Genomic DNA, 20,827 nt, shown 5'->3' on the forward strand with positions numbered 1-20,827 from the left:
TTCCCCTCACCTGTCTTTTCCTTTCTTCTTCTCTTTGCTTACCCCTCTCATGCTCAGGTGTGTCGTGTCCTCCTGTTTGCCGGTATCAGGATGCAGTTCTCCCTCAGACTGAGCCTTTGCCTGCTGGGCTTCATTCTCATCTGTCTGTTTCCTCAGCCAGCGCGGGGCCAAGGTAAGTATCTATACAAGCCCGCTTTCCTCTCACAGACCTACAGGGTCACTGAGGCCAAGTGGGGGTTTACCACACAGCCACACTAGCCCAAACATAGCCAAGCTGGGCTTTTGAAAAAAAGGGGTTAATCATGGTGTTTCCTAGGTTTAACCCACAAGGCAAGTTGGAACTTCCAAACCTGCAGCTAACCTGCACCTGGTCTAGATAATACCATCCTTAGACAAGAATAATGGTTTCTTCTACCATTATGCAAAGCTTTCTATATTGGTGCTGAATGGTAATACCAGGGAATTCGTTGTCAAGGCCCCCAGAATCCTCACTGAAACCCAGGTTTTAGTGGCAGATTTTGCACTGGCAGTTTCTTAAACAGTGGCAGCCTGGGGACTTTTTACCCAAAGACAAGCAGGGGTTTCCAAAGCTTCCTTTTGTAGAGCTAAGCAGGGTGAGTCAGAGCTTTTCATACTGGCACCAAAATGGTCTACAAACAAACTAGTTTTCTAAAAGTCAGATATTTATCATCACTAATCTGCCTTTAGCATTATGACTCATTATAAGCTCATCGCTGGCTAGGTAAACCTCAGTGTAGCTCTGTTTTGGAAATGCAGGCATCATCTTGTGTGGTCATCCTTTTAATTAGCAGAGAATCACTGTCATATTTTTGATGTGCAGCTCTGCTCCAAAGAAACTGACTTTCGGTTGCTTCACTTACTTTAATTAAATGTTTCTTGTATATTTGTCCACTGTGTCTGTCCCAAAGGGAGAAGTCATGATGCCGAAATTATAATGGAAATTTTACTGTTTGCTTTAGTGTGTGGTAGACAAACTTTGATTTGCTGCGGCATATTTTGTCACCTTTTGTTATTAATCCACAAACAATATTTACATGCTGGTGGTTAAAAAAACAGCCACTATTAACCAGTGAATACATGTTTCTGTCACAAACCCTGAAACTTTACTCTCCTAATGATCAAAATTAGATGCATTCAGCCTTGGATCATTTGAAAGGTCAGTTAGAGCTCTAGGAGTGTCTCTTTTTTTTTTGTCCATTAATGGACCAAAGAGCTACAAAAAAAACGAGGAGAACGAGAAGAATGAGGACAATTCGGGTAATTTTTTCTGTCTGGAATCTGGAAGAATGAGAAGTTTCTCCAGCGTATTATGCACTGCAAGTAATAATTAACTTGGGTGAAGCTGGAAGTACTGTGCTGATGGTGACTGTCATCTTCTCTCTTTTTTGCCGTTGCCACCAACCTCATCAGTACCACTTGCTGTCTTAAAGGATGTAGATCCACTGTAAACGTTGGCGCCCTCTGTCTTGTAACACTTTCAGTGTTCAGTAAAGGTGCAGCTTGAACCAGCACAATGACTCAGTCACAATAACGACAGGCGCCTGGCTTTAACTAGGGTGCAAGTAAAGTGAAAGCAGCCACAGCATTCCTCAGTAAAGAGGCCATAGTGTGCTAACCTAGACTACTGCAGTGACCCAGGAAGAGCTGAGGAGTTACGATCAGCTTGGAGAGCTCTCACTGAGAAACGCTTTGCCTCAGCTCAGAGTAACTGTGTTCTAGCGAAGCAGCAAATGAAAAGGAACACGAAAAGCTGACAACAAGTAAATATCAAGACTTCATGCTGTTCTGCGAACACAACATTTGCCAGCTCAGAGGTGTGAGAACAAAGAAGCTTTCCTAACTTTGGTGTTTAGCCCTTTCTGTTCACCAGGGTTCCTTGTGCAAAAGAGAGTTAGGACTGTATTTACCTTTTTAGATGACGTATTGTGTCTGTCTTGCCTTCAGATACTTTAGACGCAGTTTCTGCATGTGGTGTTAACTTGGTCATCAATTTCAAAATTTAGTCTTAGTTTTAGTCAAAACTAACAGTAAGTTTTCTAATTTCAGTAAACTGCAAAAAATATAAAGATATGTAATGTCAGGTTAAAGTTCTTGAATAAGTTTGCAGCTTTGCAGGAAATGTGTCTTTTCTGATATTATTTTAACCTATAAGTCATAACAACATGAACAAATACAGTGAAGTTGGACTCTTGCAATGTGAATGAACCACTGCTTTGATCCTGACTTTCTTCTTAATAACCTAATATCACACCTTGGTTATTTGGCTTAATGTGGCTAAATGGTGACAAATAATTATTTAACACCTTAAGATTATGTCCTGCTCCTTTTGTAGTGCTATTCATTTTAGTTTTTTAACCACAGTCTCTCACTTAAGAGTACACACATTGTATTTAAAGTAATTTAAAGTTTTATGTATTTTTTTATTCGACCAAGCTATAGTGTTAAAGTGCATACAGCAGTATTTTTTTTTTTCTAAATTATAGTAACCTCTTTTAGTTGGTTTCATTCAAAGTTATTGTTTCAGGACGTCGGTTTCGTCTCGCGTCATCCTGGAACAGGAGAGTTGTTGATTAATACATTTTCTACAATTTACTTAACAAACGTTACCCAATCTGCAGGTTTCTGTACAATGAGGGGAAGCAGTTGAAGGCAGTGTGGTCAAACATCAAAGTGGTCACACTTTGTGCTGTTCATTTTGGAGAGCCACTTCTCTCCCAGTGAATTTAATCACAGGCTGTGGGGAGAGAAAAATGTAGGAAAAATAATTGGATCTCCAAATTATACTTGAAATTACAATTTTTATGTGAAGGGGACAGATGTGTTTTTTTTTTTTCAAATCCCACCAGTGGACGACCTTTATCATCCTACGTCACCAGAGACTCTGAAAGCTTTAGCTCCAGTTTGCTCTGGAATGACAATGCCCACCGAATATTTTGTGGCAACAAAACTGACGTCCCTTCAAATCTGATTTCAGAGGCGTCAGCCTGCATTATGGTGATCTGTAAAACATAATATGGTAATGATTTTTTTTCTAGAGTTAAACGTCTTTAAGATCTTTGTAATTGGTTCTTAGGAGTGTTTTACAAAGGACATGTGTGCAAACTGAAAGTAACTTTGACTTTGTGTCCCCTATTTAAAGCTCCCTTCAAAGCGTCCTGCTTGCAGACAGCGGACTCTGCATCGTCCCCTCACCTAGTGCTGTGGCCTGATTTATTTATTTCTCTATCTCACTTATAATTTAAAACGCATTAAGAAACTTTGCACGTCAGACTTGCTGCACAAGTCCCAGTGGGTGTGATGGACACCTCTTCTAGCATCAGCAGCAGTCGCCTCTGCTGTTTGCACAAGATTCTTCATAAAAAATAGATGAGAATTAGGCTCCCATCTCTACAGGCAAGGCCTTTTGTCTTCACCAGGTTCTCTCTGCATCCAATACTTGTCTCTGTGTGAATACAATCTCAGAGAGGATCCATGGCTTTGTGTGTGTGTGTGTGTGTGATTGTGAGTGGTGCTGCAAAGGAACCGGCACGTATTTCTTAAAGAGGTGTGAGGAAAAAAAAAAAAACAACCGCCAATACTTCATGGAATAAGGTGTACAGAGCTTTTCAAATAAATAATTCATGGACGCACGTGCACGGGTACAAAGAAATGCAGAATCGACACATTTCACTACAAACACAGATGAGTGGAATTTGTGTTTGGAATCATTTGGGATTTGAGCAGCTCTCTCCAGATGAGAGCATGTCCTTTGTTTCCAAGACTGAGCCGAAATCCCATGCAGCCCTCATTCTCATCCCCAGGTTGGTGAGATAATTGGTACAGTATTCCTTATGTGTGTTTGGATATAAATACATTTTCCTGCTGTTGAATATGCCGGTTTCATTCTGTCCATTGAAATCAGGATCATTCTTCTGCGCTGAACCCAAGTTTCTTTATAAACCTACATGGCAACTATTTTTCTAGAGAAATCACTGTGTAAAGAGGCGGTTCACTCGAAAAACAGCAGAGTAGTTTGCTGAAGAATCTAGTCTAAATCCTTGAATTCAAATGCAGCGAAGCAGCTAAATCTGATAAGACGTGCTGAAAAGAGACGCTCTGTCCTCAAATTTGTGTTGTTTTCAACAAAGCTGTCTGTTTACTCTTGGTGGCACAAAAACTTGTAATGTGAAATTATTCGTTCACGAGGCTGTCGCCATACGCAGAGACGGCGTGTATTTTTACAGATGCACAGTAATAAAATCCCCCTCTAAAAAGAACATTTTCCAAAGTCAATATTTTTTTCATATTTTGTTTCGGGTGAGCCGTCCCTTAAAGCCTCTTGTTTATTGCGCTTGAGAGCATCAGAGCTCTTCCGAGCGTCAATCACAGTGTAGGTATTTAAAGAAGTCGGCGGCAGCAGATGGCTCACCTCATAATGAGGACACAAACACACAAGTTTGTGGATTTTATATTTATTTTCCACCTCTTGGCTTTTCCTTTTTTCCCTCCCACAGTTAACTAAATTAGATTGGGGAATGTGTTGTTCTACTGTAGATACATATTTATTTTCTGGGATTTGGCTCTGTTGGCGTGAAAATTATGGGGTGTTGTGGTTGTTGACCACAAAGAATGTGGTTTTTGGCATTGCAGTGCTTTACAATGGCCTTCTCCCAGTGTTGGAACCTTTTTTTTTTTTTTAATTTTTCTAATGTCAAGAAGACACAACAACACTACAGTATGAGCTAAGTGAAATACGCTCAGATACTAGAACAGTGATGTTGACTTTTCTGAGGCTTATACGAGGCCATTGTAAAGAATATTTGGATGTTGTGAAGCTCACTGGATCTAGTCCTTCTGTGTTGTACATCTAAACAATCCTGGAGGACAGGAGAGGAATAGTATATGGCTGCTATTCCAGTGTCTTTCCCCTTGGTGCCTTTGTTCTTTTTCGCCTTGCAGTTAAAAGCGAGTCGCATTCACTCCTTTTTCTCATCCTCTTCTTACCCCTGACGACAGTTTCAAAGCACAGGGACGCAGAGAGAAAAGAATGGGGAAAGAAAATGAGATCTGGATAGGGAGGGATCAGATACGAAGCGACCGAGAGTGGGACAGAGGAGGCGATGGGGAGAGAGAGAGAGAGAGCTTGAGAAAATGAAAAGAAGGGACGAATGCAGTGAGGAAAGTGGGGCTTAGGCCTCTAGGCGGCTGACAGAGCCAACAACTAATCAGGATGAGAGGCAGGGGCGTCGCTTTGATGCTGACGGTAAGTGGAACAGAGAAGAAGACCTGTCGCATCCCTGCGGAGACGAGCACAATGAGGCCTCATCAATAGATGAGGAAGATGAGGATGAGGAAGAGAAGGAGAATGGGATTTTGCTTTTTAATGTAACATCTGTGCAAGCTAATCTCTCTGATGTGTATCCTCCCGCTCGGATGAGATACAATTTACCCGTCTTTATTATTATTTTTTTTTCCTCCCCTTTCCTAACTGTTCAGAAACACAGATGGAGCGACTGCCTCAGCGTCGCCATAACTCTGGAGGGAGTTCAATCTAACTTAACTCAGTCACAGTTGTGTTCCGCGCTTAGCGGATGAACGACTGTGCTGCAATAAAACAGAAGGAGAGCAGATTCTGTGAAACCTGAGCAGTGCTACTGAATGTGACTAATTAAGGATAAATGGGCATTTTCGTCACTTTGAAGACCAGCGTTTAACAGATTGACTGACAGATCACATACTGATATTTAGATAAGTTGAAACAGAGGCATCTGTTGGAAATTATATATTCATCAAAATTCCGAACTTTTCAAGCAGTTTGCAGAAAACTGACCAAAACAATTGAACTCTTATCCATTGTTATGCACTTATTAGCATTAATGGTGACCAGAATGTAAAATTTATATGTCGGAGAATTGGTTGATGCATGACGTGAATTTGTGTTTCATATTTACAATGTGTGTCACAGTGACAGTTATTTTGTAAAGCTGTTTGTTTTGTTATGTCTCTGTTCAGTTTCATCTCCACGGAGATTTCGTACCAAAGTCCTGAACCCCAACAAGCTGCAAGTGTTGTGGAAAGAGCCGAAAGGAGACTTTGACGGCTACAAGGTCATTTACACTGCAAAACCAGGTGAGGTCCAGTGGCCTTTTTAAAACTATTTAATTTGTTATTTGCTAAGAAAACCAACACATGCAAGGTATTGTACATCTTTTTGAATACACAGCCTTCATTATTAAAAGGGAGAACTGAAAGATAAAGTGAGACATGGATAAACAAAAGGACAAAGAGACATTTATCAGACATGTTTTCCCTCAGTTTTAAAGTAAACAGCATTTCCTCCATTACAAACCTGTCAGGTGAAGTGGTCTCAAGAGCTCCTCACACAATTTCAGAAAATTCAAGCAAATTATTAAAACAACTCGACCGAAAACACATTCACCCCCTTTTGGACAAATGCTCCAAATGGAGAAGCTCTACCCTTAGAGAATGTTTCAGAGGCATATTTAGTGGTGTTTTCTGTGTTTTCCCCAGGTAAACATTTTAGTTGTCGTTTGTCTTTGGCGTCAAATTGGTGAAATTGTTTTAAGTAATTATCATTTTGTCTTTTGGCGTATTTTTTTGAAGTTGTACTGCTGCTTTGAGCTCTCAGGGCCACAATATGGCCTTATGTTAAACCAGTCTGATAATACAGAAATGGATTCATGTTTGTAATCTATTTACATAGCAGCACACATCCCAGCTTTTCAGCTTTACCATTTGGAGATCGATTGATCCAGGGAAACGTGGCCAAGAGCCTTGACTCTCCTGTACAGTCTTGCCTGGTATTCACCCAGTTACCCACATTAGCATTTGGAAGCTGAACAGGCCTGCAGGGGATAGATTGGTTATTAAGTGCCTTGCTCAAGGGCTCCTCAGCTGTCATTGCTGTGGGACGACGTGTCATGAAGGCAAAGTTTCAGTTACAACTAATGTTGTAGCCAGATACACAAATGTATTTGTTGGCATAAACAGTTTTAGGTTAATACAGAATAGTTTTATTTATTTTTTTTGCTGATGGGACCAAAATTCAAGTCATTGTAACTCTTTCCCTGAGGGAGAAGAAATTAGGCTTGTTTCACCTACATGTTGGATCATGATTCACTCTGTAGAGAAAGAGACGTGTAAGCATTCACACAGGATCGGATAGAACTGATAGCGGTGCTGTTCAGGTGCCCACTGTTGATATCTGTGGTTGATTTCAGCAGAAGCTGTTGGATTTATTGATGAAGGATCATTCAACAAGTCTGTTTGTGAAAACACTTGAGCCTGTTGAAAGTTGGCAAGACAAGCCTCAGCATGTCGACGCGGAGCTTGGCACAGAGGTTATTTGTGATCAGATCCAGTTCAGGTGTTGTTTCAAGTGGATTGGGAGAAGATTAGTGAGCAGTGCTTCGCTGAGACACCAACACCACCCGTCTTTGATTCTTTACCGTAAACAACGAGAGCAGACAAAACATTAGAAACATGTCACAGTCTACCACAAAAGAGTTCAACAGCGGCACAAGCTGCAGCCTTCAGACTCATTGAACACTGTAAGCTTCTGAAGGACTAGCTCACAGGTCTACTTAACCGACACCCCACCTGATTGTAGGGTTACACCACATCAGTGCAACAGTACAGAAACATGTTTTTGGCTGGATCCATCATAACAACAACATTATATTCTTTGTTCTTCGACTCAGAAAAATGTTATTCCGTGTCATTGATTGACTGTAATCATAGTTATAAACTAATGGTACGGATACACAGTTCTTGAGCTGCTCTGTGATTATAATCAAAAGGCGTATTACTCACTTGGAAAACTGTAGCCAAGTTTTTTTATAGCAATGAATGAAAACAGTTTTACTACAGACATATTTACAGTTTATAGATGCAATACAATGTCATAAGCCTTCATTATATGTCATAATATGATTATAGTGTGGTTATTTTATGAAGTAAATCATGTGACATCCTGGATGTTATATTAGGTATGTTGGATGTAAATAAAGCATAGACAACTTCCATCAGTTCAAATAATCTGTTTTTGATCGTCCGGCCGGTTATGTTTACTCTAAAGCTGCATAGAATTATTAATTTCTATATAATTTATACAAAACAGTCATTGGCAACTTGTACCAGGGACATTAAACCTTGCTGTCGTTTGTGTCCTCAGCAAGCAAACTCATGTGTATTTCTCTGTGATTCATACTACACTAATATTACTACCAATCCTGCTCATTTAATTTAATGGAAAGATCTTTTCAGTTTGTGTTCCCACCTCTGTGCACCTTAACAATAGGTGGGATTACGCCAGAGTTTCCTTTCTTTCTGTGTCTCTGTCACAGTGATATGTCCCCAGGTTCAACCAGTCTTCAACGGTGGTTTACAGTAGATCATTGTTTATCAACTGATGACTTTTGTCTTTAGCACAGGCATTGAAAACAGGATGAATTTGTGTAGATTGCTGTGAAAGATAAAAATGGACAAAGGTGAGGGGGAAAAATAAAGGATATGAAGCACAAATGACTGTGTGTATAAAAGAGTACAGTGGTACAGTGTCTTTGGAAGCTTAGCTTTTTTGTGGAAGCAGAGAAAATGGATGCAAAGCCATGAATTGCCATAGAAATCTGACTCATCTGGGACGACTGTTAATGATTTTATTGTTATGATGAAACATTTCAGACACTTATGCAGTTTGTAATCAGCATGAATTGCTACCTAGTCAGGTTGACTGATTTAACGGCTGTACAGACCATAAATAGTGCTTTGTTAATTTTTTTTTTATCATTATTATTTTCCTCTTCCAACAGTTCTGGTTATTTTTCCCACAGAAGTAGTCATCAGGCACCAAAGAGATTGTATTGCAATTGGAAAAGGCGCAACTGAATCGGCCGCTTTAAAAACTGCCCTCTACACCAGTTACTACTGAACGCTTCAAGATAGTCCAGCAGTTCCTTAGCTGGCTTGTGGAGATGCAGTTAAATCACATTATTGTAAAGTAGTGTAGTTTTAAGTAAGCAATACTAATAATGATTGCAAGACCACGAGGTCTACGAAACACAGAGATGATGTGCTGCCAATAACCCATGGACCAACAAAGGCAGAGCTAACGGCTACTCTGAGTTCTGTGGCTTCAGGCTTGCTCAGGTTGACTGTTGGGGTTTCTCTAAGCAGCTATCTCAAGCTGAAACTGAAGTTCTGCCTTTTTTTTTTTTACTTAAGCCACAGCTGAATGTGTTGGGAGTCAGATTAAGTTAGGTCTGTATTTAGTTTATGTGAGTCCACTTTCATCACCACTAATTACTGTGGACAAACCATTAGTTTGATTCCACAATGAAATACGGGAACGTTCGCGTTGTTGCGTCCTTGGCTCTCAGTTGACATCAGAAACTGACAGTTGCTGGACTTGTTCGCTCTACAGTACTTCCCAGTGACAGCAACAATGACTTTGTAATTTATCATTTGTCATTTCTTATTTTGGCCCGAGGTTTGAAGGTGAAGTCAACCTTTTCCACTTGTGTAGCTCTCAGCCAGTGGCGGAACAAACCTGTAGCGTCTGGTGGGGTTTAGCTCTTAGTTTGATCTCAGTAATGGAGAAAATATCACATGAGATTCAATGACACTATGAGGGAGAGTTGGCTGGATGGAGAGAATGACAAGAATATCAAATGAGGGAGATGCAGTTCTAGAGGGCATGGAGCTGGAGAGATGTGAGGAGGGAGTAAATGGAAAGAGACGTTGGCTATAACTAGAAGGTAAACTGGGACGGATCTAGTAATCTCTTCACCTGCACCCCCTTCAAAGCAGAAACACATTGATATACAGTATAGTAGTTTAGTTTATTGATGGGTAATGTGGCTTCAAAGCTGTGCATACATTTTTCTGGAACTATGCGTTATTAAATGCAAACGTAGCGAGTTTCCTTTAACCACTTGAAAGCTTTTCTCTTCTTGTCACACATACTTTTTTTATTTAAAGAGTTTTTAGCGTCGCTGCCTCACTGCCTATATATTTTTACTGATAATTCAAAGAGGCCTGACATTTCCACCAAAGTGCCATGGCCTCATTTCTGAGACATGCCCACACAGCTCACTTTGCTCCCTGTTGCCTGTGGGTAGCGCTTAGTTTTGAAGAAAAGGTGGCGAAAAATGATCTGATTTAAAAAGTAACTGAAAGTGCAGGGATGGCTGTGTGCCCTCCGGGCTCAAGTGAGGGAGGTGAGCGACGGGGACGAGCAACTGGGAACCGCTGGTATCAGTACCGGTCACATGCAATGGCAGAACGGCAGTTCATTTTCCTAAGCGGTGGGGAAATTTTGTATACTGGCTTAGTTGGATTGTTTAATTTGGCATGTTCTCATAGCTGTCAAGACAAAAAGTCTGAAACACACACATGAAATATGCAGAAGATGCACCTGAATTTTTTTTTTTACTGCCAGAATATGTCAATTTAATAATTCCTGAAATGTCCAAATTGTGGGTAATATTGATTTAGTCATTTAGCTTTTTAAGCTACAAATTTATATTTTAAACCAATGTTGGAGCAGATGGTGGAAATTAGGTTTTTGACTTTCAATAAGGATTTGATAACTGACAATTTCAGAAGATTTAATGATCCCAACTGGGATATTTGTTGTTCAGCAGCAGAAGTAAAGAAGGACTGAGCAGAAGGGAAAGTGACAAACTGAATTTAATCACACGCGAACGCAAAGTAAAGGAATAAGCACTTTTCTTTCGTGAAACTGTTAAAGTAATTTGCATTTGTTACTCAGATGAGCCTGGACTTCACTATCAGTAGACATGATAGACTCTCTCTCAGTGCCAGGGAACAGAAACCTTCACTTTTCTGTCAGTCTGTAAACTGCTGACTCCTGCCAAAGCTGCTATGACAGAAAAGCACATTATTTGGCAGGATTAGATGCAGAATACATATTTGTATTTATTCTCCTTATTACTTTTTGTCCATATTTTTGGTTTATGTTTTTTACTGTTTGTATACGTCTTCCTCAGCTCTTGGCTGCTTCGATAAGCCGTTTGCCCCTCATGCATTGATAAAGTCAATGTTCATTTGTTTGTGATTTCTTTTCTTTTCTTGGCAGTTTTTTTTTTTTTTTTTTTTGCATGTTTGGGATACATGTTTTTCACAATTTGAGAATGCAAGGTGGTGTGTAATGGATAAGCACAGTTCAGATGCAGAAACCGTATTTCCAGGAACTTTTTGCAGAAATGCAACAAAAATTCAAATCTGTGACTTATCAATTAGCTTGAGCCTTATTTGAAAAAGGTACGAGTCCTTGGTAACAGGCAAGAAATGTAAGAAGAGTATCAATCAAAGACAATCAGAGACATGGCTCACCACTTTGTGTCAATCTTTCAATTTTTACATCCCTTCCAAAAGAAAACATTTCTCAGTGCAAGATTGGAAGGAATTTTAAGTCTTTCACCATCTACGGTTTTAATGTTGTGAAAAGATTTAGGGCCTCTGGGTAAATATTGTTGCATAAAGGCCAAAGCCAGAAAGCACTGTTGAACGTCTAAGGCCTTCGAGCCATCGGCCGGAGAAACATCTTGCTACCATGATGAATTTATGTAAATTAGCTCTAGAAATCCACTGTCACGTAACTTAACTTCTGCATCCAGAAATGCAGCCTGGATCTCTCTAACCCAAGGAGGAAGCCACACACCAGTTCTGTGCCCAACATGGCCCAGTCCTCTGGGTTTGAAATCATGACAGATGGACACAAAGTGAAAATGTGTTCTGTGGTGTCTACACTTTTTTTTTTTTCTTCCATGGAAAATGGATGTTGGGTTCTCCATGCCAACGATGAAAGAAACCATGCTGACTGTTATCAGGTGCAAAAAGCATCTGTGATGGATTTGGGGGGGGGGGGGGGGGTTATCTGTGCCCATGTGTGAAGATACCATCAATGACATGGTTTAGAGAGACCCTGCCACGACTCGCCTTCCTGCAGTCCACATCTGTCTCCTATTGAGAATGTATGTAACATCATGACGATCACGGACCCGTTGAGCAGCAAGTATTTTATGCAGCAAATATTCCAAAAACTACAACAATAGTGTCTTCACTTCTACAAGTGTTGCAGGCATCAAACTCTAAATTTGCTTCATTTTCTTTATCATTTTTTTTTTTTTTTCGTTGGATTTTTGAAAAGGTCCCAACTTTTCTTAAAGTGGGTTTTGTATGTTGATAGTTTGGTATAGTGGTTTCAGAGACTGTTCAATAACTGAAGGGTCTTTAATAACATTCTCTGCCGCACCAAGTGTCTTCATCAGCAGCCATTTGTGCCGCTAAAATGCCCTTAAAGTGCACATCGAGTGCCAACTCTCTCACACACTTGACTATATCCATGATATTTAAGTTAATTAAAGGACCCATTTAGATTGGCCTCTTAAAAATAATGAGAGAAAGTAAAAGAATTCAAAGTATACTTGTAGTAGTTTTAGTGTGATGCCCCTCGGGTGTAAAGCAAGTGTTGAGCCATTTTCAGGCCCACTAAACAGGATTGTTAAAGCCTGTGAAAAAACCTTTCAGTGTTATATGCACTTTCGTTAGGCCACAGTGGATGATGATTCATGCACCTGCACATATATATATATTTTTTTGTTCTGAGTGTGACTCAGAAGCCGAACCTAATGTCCAAAAGAAGCACAAGTGCCTCAAGAAATGCAGCTCTGTGGGTCATAATGCTCCCGCTTGCTTGACTGATGTGAGACAGGAGTATTCTGGAGACACCTTTCTGAAAGTGTACCCAGGGCTCTGGGAATCGCTGAATGTAGCCTAAATCTGCATAACCAAGAGCGTTATCTTCCAGTGAAAATCATTTTAATTTGTTGTCATCAAGGAAAATGTAAATGAAAACCACAAAAGGGAGAAAAACCTTTTGTGCAATCTCTTTATTTCTTCCTCTGTCATTCAGCTCAAGCACAGATCAGATGTTTAAGACGTCTTCCCACAAGTCCACGGTTGTTTGTAGATGTCTATCAGATTGATAGTAATATCCATGAAATCAGAGATTCATAAAATCAGTAGTGCACTGTCAACACGTGTTCATTTTGCATAAAGTTCTACAGAGCAAAGGCACCTTTCAGCGGTAAAACAGTGTTTTATACCTGTAGGAGTTATTAAAACCTGACTGAACTCCTGAAGTTCTGTGATGCCTGCATTGCCATCATTACATTAGAAACTAGGAAAGTTCAGACAGAATGAATTACAAAGAAACATTTGTTTGGAGGATTGGGACTTGGAGCACGCACAGCAAAGACAATTGATTTGGCTTTATTATAAAAGCAAAGCGATTACAAAGGTAAAGAATAAATGGGGATGGTAACCACATTCATTATAGTTTTTGTAGTTTCCAAAGCTTTTTAAAGCGGATGGACGGGTTTTATCATTTCATATCATTTTATCTTGGTGTGATTCTCCTGGAGAAAACTAGGCAGCACCGAAAGCCACATGTTCCTCCATTATAATTAGTTCACAGGTTGCATTGATTGTTTTACTCTGTAAATGGGATTTTGTTGATACTAAAAATGTTAGGTTAAGAAACATAGTTATATTATCTTGCAATTCTTCCCTTTTGAATAGCCCACTGATTAATATTTTAGGTGCTGCCTTGTTCTCAGGTGAACTGGACAATCAGTGCCATCACACCATTGTTTGCTTTGTGTGTGGGGGGGGAAAAAAGCCCTTTTCCACGTGTTGAACTGAGGTGCAAACAGTGCTACATCTGTGACATCTGAACGCTATGTACATGCAGGTTTTGATTCCTTAGGATTCGCGAGCACTAAAAGCAGGTGCTACAATCGTAGATCCGGAATTACAAACCACAAACTTTATATACATGAATCCCTTCCTCCAACTGGACTTTCTGTTGTTTTAGTTGGTCTTTCTGGTTTTATGAAACCGCACATCCTTTATAGTGTGAATGAGCCCTCGGACTCACTGACAACAGGAAAGACGATGGCTCGTGTTTTCTAACTGTGTTTGCACGTTCACTGCATTACATGAATAAATGTAGGGTTGGTTTTTCCCTCTCTTTTCATGCAACGCCAACTGATGAGTGTTTGTTCTTCTCCAACCTTGACCAGGTGGACAGCGGATGGAGGTTCAGGTATCAAAGCAGGAAGCAAAGTTGCTAATCGACGACTATGACCCTTCTAAAGAGTATAACTTTAAGATTTTTGCTGTTGATGGAGGACAGCAGAGCAAACCTCTTCAGGCCAAATACGAAGGTGAGAGATTTCTACTGACTCATCAACGACTCCACTGATGAGTGCCGCTCATACTAGCACAGTTTGGCACATGCCAGTTGTTTCAGAATCGCTCAGCCTGCCTTTAGATTGGGGGCTTGAAGAAAGGAAGCACAAAGGGGAAAAAAAAGTGCCACAAACTCCAGACACTGAGATGCTGAACTGATATCTTTGACATTGAGCCACACTTCTGGCTCCAATCAAAGATGTCACAGCAGGTGATTCCCATCAACCGCGACTGGCAGAATACCTGCTGTGACATCACTGATTGGGGTGTGGCCACGAGAGCTTGTATGCTTCAAAGTTGGAACCTGTAGCGCTCAACAGCAGCAGCACCACGTGATGTATTACTGCAGTCTCTGTTTGAAAGTTCTGCCTTGATGCTGACCTGTGCTGTTCAGTGAAACCTCTGCTGCTTTAAGCTGTGTGTCTGGTGGAGGATGCCGAACGAGACAACGTGAGCATAGCATTCAGACAGCAAAAACAAAAGCACACTTCAGCTTACTGCTGTGTTTTGAATAAGAAAATATGCCAACTGAGTTGTTTACTTAGTTTCGGTGACTGACATTGTGCAACCTGCTGATATTTCCTTGTCATGCTGTGCTGTGAGAAAACCGACGAGTAAAACTTTTAAACAGGTTCCTGATTGTAGAAATACACAGGTTCAGAAGGTTTCTTCTACACAGCTATTCATATGGAGTTGAAAAAGCTCTTTGATTCCACATTTAGAAGATCACGCTGCAACGCATTTCTGCACGCTAGAAATGGGATAATATGATTGTGTCTTTGTATTTGTATTCTCCTGTGTTTACACCGGTTTTTCTGTTGCACCTCCAACTGGAAAAACACTGTAGCGGCATTTATCAAATCAAAATCAAAACATGGGTGATGTCTGAAATTTAAATGGCCAAATGAAGCTCGAGCTAATTGAAGAGAAGATTTGGCCTTCGGTCACTGTAGATTTAAAACCATAACCTTTGTCACACTTATGATGCAGACTTTCATTTGAATTTCAGTAAAACATCATAGAAATTTTTCAGAGCCTGGGAGGTTTCACTGACGCGGTTAAAAGTCATCGATGCTCTTATATTAACACACAGTGCACAGCATATGTGAACGTACAGCAGTACTGTGGGACTCCACCAACTAAGACCACACAATTGTTACTTTTCAGCTGTCAGTAAAGGTTTATGGTCCAATATCAAGATGAAGTGTAAGAACAAGAACCTGATATTCAGACTTGCTGTCTGCTAAAGCAGTTTCCCACAAACTTTATATTTGAGAATAGAGGCCTTTTTGACCTGCGAGGGAGGAGTGGGAGAGCTTCAAAGCAGCTGTCTGATGCCAAAAGCAATATAGTCAGTAAATCAACTTTAGTAATCTGGAGCGACTGTGGCGCAGGAGGTAGAGTGTTCATCCACCAAATTGAGAAGTTCCCATCCCATCATGCTCTATGATATGTATGAAAATGCAAAAGCGGGTCCAGATGATTTTAGATTTTTGATCAAATATACTGTGTTTAATCATCACTAATGCAGATTTTTGTTACTCTTCCAGCTCAGCGATCAGGTGTTGAGATGGTTCAATCCCAGAGAGGACAAGGCGGCAGCACCGCTGTAGAGAACAACGAGATCACAGAAGGTAAGATTCTCAGCAGGTTAACAGGAGGCAAACCGGGTGAACAGAAACACAAACGGCAACGACTGAAGCATCCGTCTGTTGTGAGTCTCTGGTCGTCTGGTTTGAAGACCTCTCCTGTCTAACGAGAGTAGAGGAAGAATCTTTTTTTTTTTTTTTTTTTTTTAAAGGAGATTCTCTTTGAAATGCGATCTCCAAAAAACAGCCTGTCACTCTTCAAGAACAGCTGTGAAAGGGAAAATAAAGAGAGTGTCTTGTATCCAAGAACAGCCCTTTACAAATTGGAGAAGACGGAAGCATCGACATCTGTTCTGCACAGTGAGGCACCGTCTCTTTTTGTGAAAGAAAAGTTTTTTGTTTTTTTTTAAGTATTTCTCCGACAGAGATTACACTTTTGAGACCTTGGCCTTTTTTAAACTGATACTTTACTGCAACTGCACAACAGAAACAGGTAAGTGGAAAGTGAAGAGTCGTCCAAATGGCACAAAGACGGTTTCTCCTGTTCTGTCTTGTCCGTTTTGTAAACACATCCATTTCATCATTTTTATAACTACCATTCTTGCACATTTGACGACGAGAGAAGCCTGTGGATGTAACATTCCCGCGCAGACATGGTGATTATCATCAAGCCTCATTCCCAAGGAAATGGAGAAGAATAAAATGCTGTGGAAAAAAGGAAATTCAAGCGAGAGCTTGTAACAATCAGGGAATGAATACAGAGGGAAACATGACTAAAATGTCTACCGCACTTTTGAATGGGATTGTAAGTGCTGCATGCTGAACTGCACAATCAGACACCACAAGGAAAGAGCAGAAAGCCAGGAAATATTAACCAGGTGAAAGCTCTAAGCCGTCTGTGTTTCATAATACACACCAGTGTACCCTCAGGGTGAAGAATTAATTGTTACATTTATGATATACAGTAGATTTAGAAAAGTAAACATTTTTGTAAAGCTTTATTTCAGCCTTGTGGCTCATTGTGTGGCTGCTGTATAGTTTGTCTGCACCAAAACCCCAAAATAATTCAATAAACATATTTGTTGAAAAGATCCTGCAGCATAAACGCAGGATGTTTATGTCGGTGTGTTTTGTCGACAGAAACTTGGTTTTGTGCCGTGCTCCTTTGCAGCTTTTGAAAGTGTGATGTGTCCCTTTTGTGTGAGTGCTGTGTTTTGAAGCCTTGAAATGATGGAATGGTGGTAATGATGGTGCAGATTGAAGCCCCGGCAGACGCTTCGCCGTCTGAAGCCCAAATTACAGCTTCTTCTGACAATCGTCACAACGGGATGAATACTTGACAAAGCAAAACAAACAAAAAAAAAAACATATCTTAATGTACTTTTGTGTGTGTCAATTAGCCACATCTAATTTATTTTGTGTTGTTGCAACTTTACATTAATAGATAAAGGAAAAATTGAATCTATTTGTGCTTCACATCTGCAATAAATCCAACTGATCAGTAATCTTAAGGAAGAGCAATAGAAGAAAGACCTCCCACCAATTTTGGATAGTTAGATGTCCTGCGTACAAAGGACAATTTGTCCCAGAGACAAAGGCCAAGAATAAAAATATACAACCAAAAAGTGAACCCGCTATTATTTCTTTCTTTTAAATATGCAAACACCTGTGATTCCTCAAAGGTCAAAGTTTATTCCAATGAGTAGGACCAAAAGCTCTTTTAGAAGACCTGCATCTAGATCTGGGTACCGTTAGAAGATGGCAGCCAAATGACCTGAGGAGTCTGGCTGCTCCAAAGTCAGTCAGCAGGTCATATAATAAGGAGACAAACCATGTAGAGCAGAACCTTGAAAACTCTCTTGTACTAGGAGCCAGTGAAGATATTTAAAAACTCAGTAATGTCAGTAATATGTTTGTGCACGGACTCTGGCTGCTCCATTCTGAATAACCTGTATCCTTAAAAGGGTCTGATTTTAATCCAGCAATAAGAGCATCACAGTAATCTAGTCTACTGGAGATGAATGCGCGGATCAGTTTTCAGAGTCTGCTTGAGATGTAAATCCTTGCAAATGTGACAAATCTAATAGCCGCAGTTTATCTGTGAGAACACTTGCAGCTCAGCAGATGCTTTAAAATGGGTGCTAGACTTTACTGGGTGTGTTTGCACTTGCTGCAAAAGACAAGTTAAAGCAGAGAGAGCTAAGCAACAAGTCCAAAGGGCTCTGATCCAAAACACCGAGATAATTACAGCCAAAACTTCCATAAACGTTCTTTTTCTGACTTACTGCTGCTTCTTGTGTGTTGCAGATTGCTACTCAACCCAGTGTGTTTTTTCCCTCTGTATATTTAACTTTTTCACTCCATCATTTTTCTAATATTTTAAAACAGAGCGCACTGTTTCTCCATTTGATGTAGAACACAAAGGTCAGAAAATGCATTTCTTCCATAATTAGATTAGTTCTGAATGTAATTTTGGCTTGTTCTACACATCTGAGAGTTAGGAATTGGTAATGAAAAGGATTCAGGCAAACAAAACTGGACTGTTCCCTTTCATGTGTGTCCACAGTGAATCATGTGCCTCCATCTCACTCTGTCCTCTGCATCCTCTTCTCTCACACCAACTAACTTCATGTCCTCTCTCACTACATCCATAAATGTCCTCTTTGGTCTTCCTCTAGACCTCCTGCCTGGCAGCTCCAACCTCAGCATCCTTCTACATCCTCATACAATACCCATAGCATTAGTTTAGGATGAGTGTTTTTAGTGTTAACGTACTAAAAGACATTTCTTTTTCAGTGTCTTTATATGACATATTACAAAATTACAGTCTTCTTCAAGCCTTGACCAGTTTATTTTTAAACTCAACAACACACAGGACTGTAAATGTGGATTCTGGGTTGTGCAGTATTTAAACCTATCATCCACCTCAGCCACCACTAACCTTCTGTCTCAGTTGCTTTTAATTAATGTTGCTCTTATTTATTTATTTATTTTATTAAATTGTATGTTGGATCAAAATATAATACTTTCATTAATTACAATTCTCATAAAACATATTTGCAGCTGCCGTTTAGTTGCATAGAAAAATCATTTTGAGGAGACGGTTAAATATTCATACATGGATATTCCAAAATCTAGTGTGAAAATGTGTATTACTACAGTACTTCTTGATTTTATGTATCCAGTCTTTCTCTTATCACCCCCCCATTTTCTAAAGCTGTCTCCACCAGTTTAGCATTGTTATATCGATAAAAATAAAGATGTCCAGGAGCAGAAGCTGTCACTGGAGGAGGCAGCCCATTAGTGGAAGAGTGAGAGCTGAGCCTGACTGGGACCAACATAGTAACAGTTGGTGATGTTTGTCAAAAGATGCCATGGCCCATGGTGTCATGTGGCTTTTTCTTTGGCTCTGGCAGGAAGAGTTAACATTTGGCTAAAGTGTCATAAAATGTTCAGAGAGAGTAAAGGAAGAAGGAGGGAGAAAAACTAGGGAGGGTTGGATTCAGCTGTGGACTCGGCGCTAGTTAAAAATCAGCTTCAGTCTGTAGTTAAATAAACGGGTTTGTGAATAGCAAATAAAAACAAGGTAAAGAGAAATGAATTGGTAGAAAAGTTTTGCAAATGAAACTGAACAACTAGTGTCCATTAAGCATTATTTTTGGTTACTAGGCTCTAAAATAAAAAAAATGAGACTTGCCACTTCAACCAGTCATGATGAAAATCCTTTTGGACGTTCCTGTGATGTTACATTCACAAGAGTGGGACAGACATGACGACACAGCGACCTTGACCTCTTAACCACCAAAATCCAATCAGTTCATCCTGAAATCCAAGTTGATGTTTGTGCCCGATTCGAAGAAATCTTCTGTTGTCTTCTGAGAGACATACTACCCGAACACATAATGGCTTTGTCCAAAGATGTCCACAGCCCTGATCACTGAAAGGGATCCAAACACAACGTTCCATACAGGAGGTATGCAGGTCCTGGAGTGCGGCCAGTCACCATCTAAGCTTCGTGAATGGTTGTCTGCCGCCCGTTCTTATCTTTGGCAGAGGAGGCAGCGTAGCGAACAGTGAGGGATGATAGCAGTGGAGCAGCACACCATTATTGGCTTTGGCAAGTTGAACGTCTTAGCTGCCTCAGAAAGTGTATTCTCTGCTGTCTGTTCATATTAGGGAGCTTATGTCCTGCTCCCGTTGGTGATTATAGTGCCCAGGAAGCAGAAGGACTCCATAGTGGTCTCTAAGGAGCCACACAGGCTGATGGAGGCAGGCAGTGCTGAATTCTTTCTTAAGACCACTAGAATTTCCATTGCTGTTCAGGTAGTTTTTGCCACCCCGGGACACCAGGAGGTGAATCTTCCATCTATTTGCAGTCTTACTCTCCTGATGAGGAAGATCATTCTAGTTTGGATGGAGACATCCACAGATTTCAGAATGGCGGCAGAGTATGTAAGGAAACCATTAAGTCATGTAAAATCCCAAAGGTGCTGATTGGTGGGTGGCTGTATTTACTTAGTTTCACCTCTGACCTGAAAGGCGTCATCAGGTCTAACTGGCTGACTGTTGTTTACAGTCTCCACCAGTTACGTAGAACTTAAGCCTGTGAGAGAGTCCACTTGCTACCAAACGGCATATTTGAGGTCTCCATGACCTGGAGAATCTGCACAGATTTGAGTAAAAGTGCTGCACGCACATTCATTTTTGCACAATGAAACATTAGCATGTGTGTTACTGTGTGTGTGATATTGTGTAATTTTATGTGCATCCTCCCAAACTGCTCTAACTGGCTGCAGGCTGAAGGGGACAGATGGGTGAGAGAAGAGCCAGCCCGTGATAAAATGCTTTACTTTTATGACTCTACCCCACCAAGCTCGTCATATTGCCCCCCCCTCCCCGACTCCCTCAAACACTACTAAATGTAGCCAATATCACCATCC

At 40.5% G+C, this 20,827-nt stretch overlaps 1 protein-coding gene across 1 annotated transcript in view; it reads left to right on the forward strand.

Annotated features, from left to right (window-relative positions):
* The window catches only part of LOC137129764 (collagen alpha-1(XIV) chain-like), a 131,283-nt gene that overhangs the window by 3,130 nt on the left and 107,326 nt on the right, over positions 1–20,827 (forward strand). The window contains 4 exon segments of the mRNA XM_067509054.1: positions 58–172; positions 6,013–6,129; positions 14,130–14,273; positions 15,849–15,932. Coding sequence (XP_067365155.1) covers positions 91–172; positions 6,013–6,129; positions 14,130–14,273; positions 15,849–15,932 — 427 coding nt within the window. The 5' untranslated portion in view covers positions 58–90.

This window comes from Channa argus, chromosome 1 (assembly GCF_033026475.1).
Source record: "Channa argus isolate prfri chromosome 1, Channa argus male v1.0, whole genome shotgun sequence".
NCBI lineage: Eukaryota > Metazoa > Chordata > Actinopteri > Anabantiformes > Channidae > Channa > Channa argus.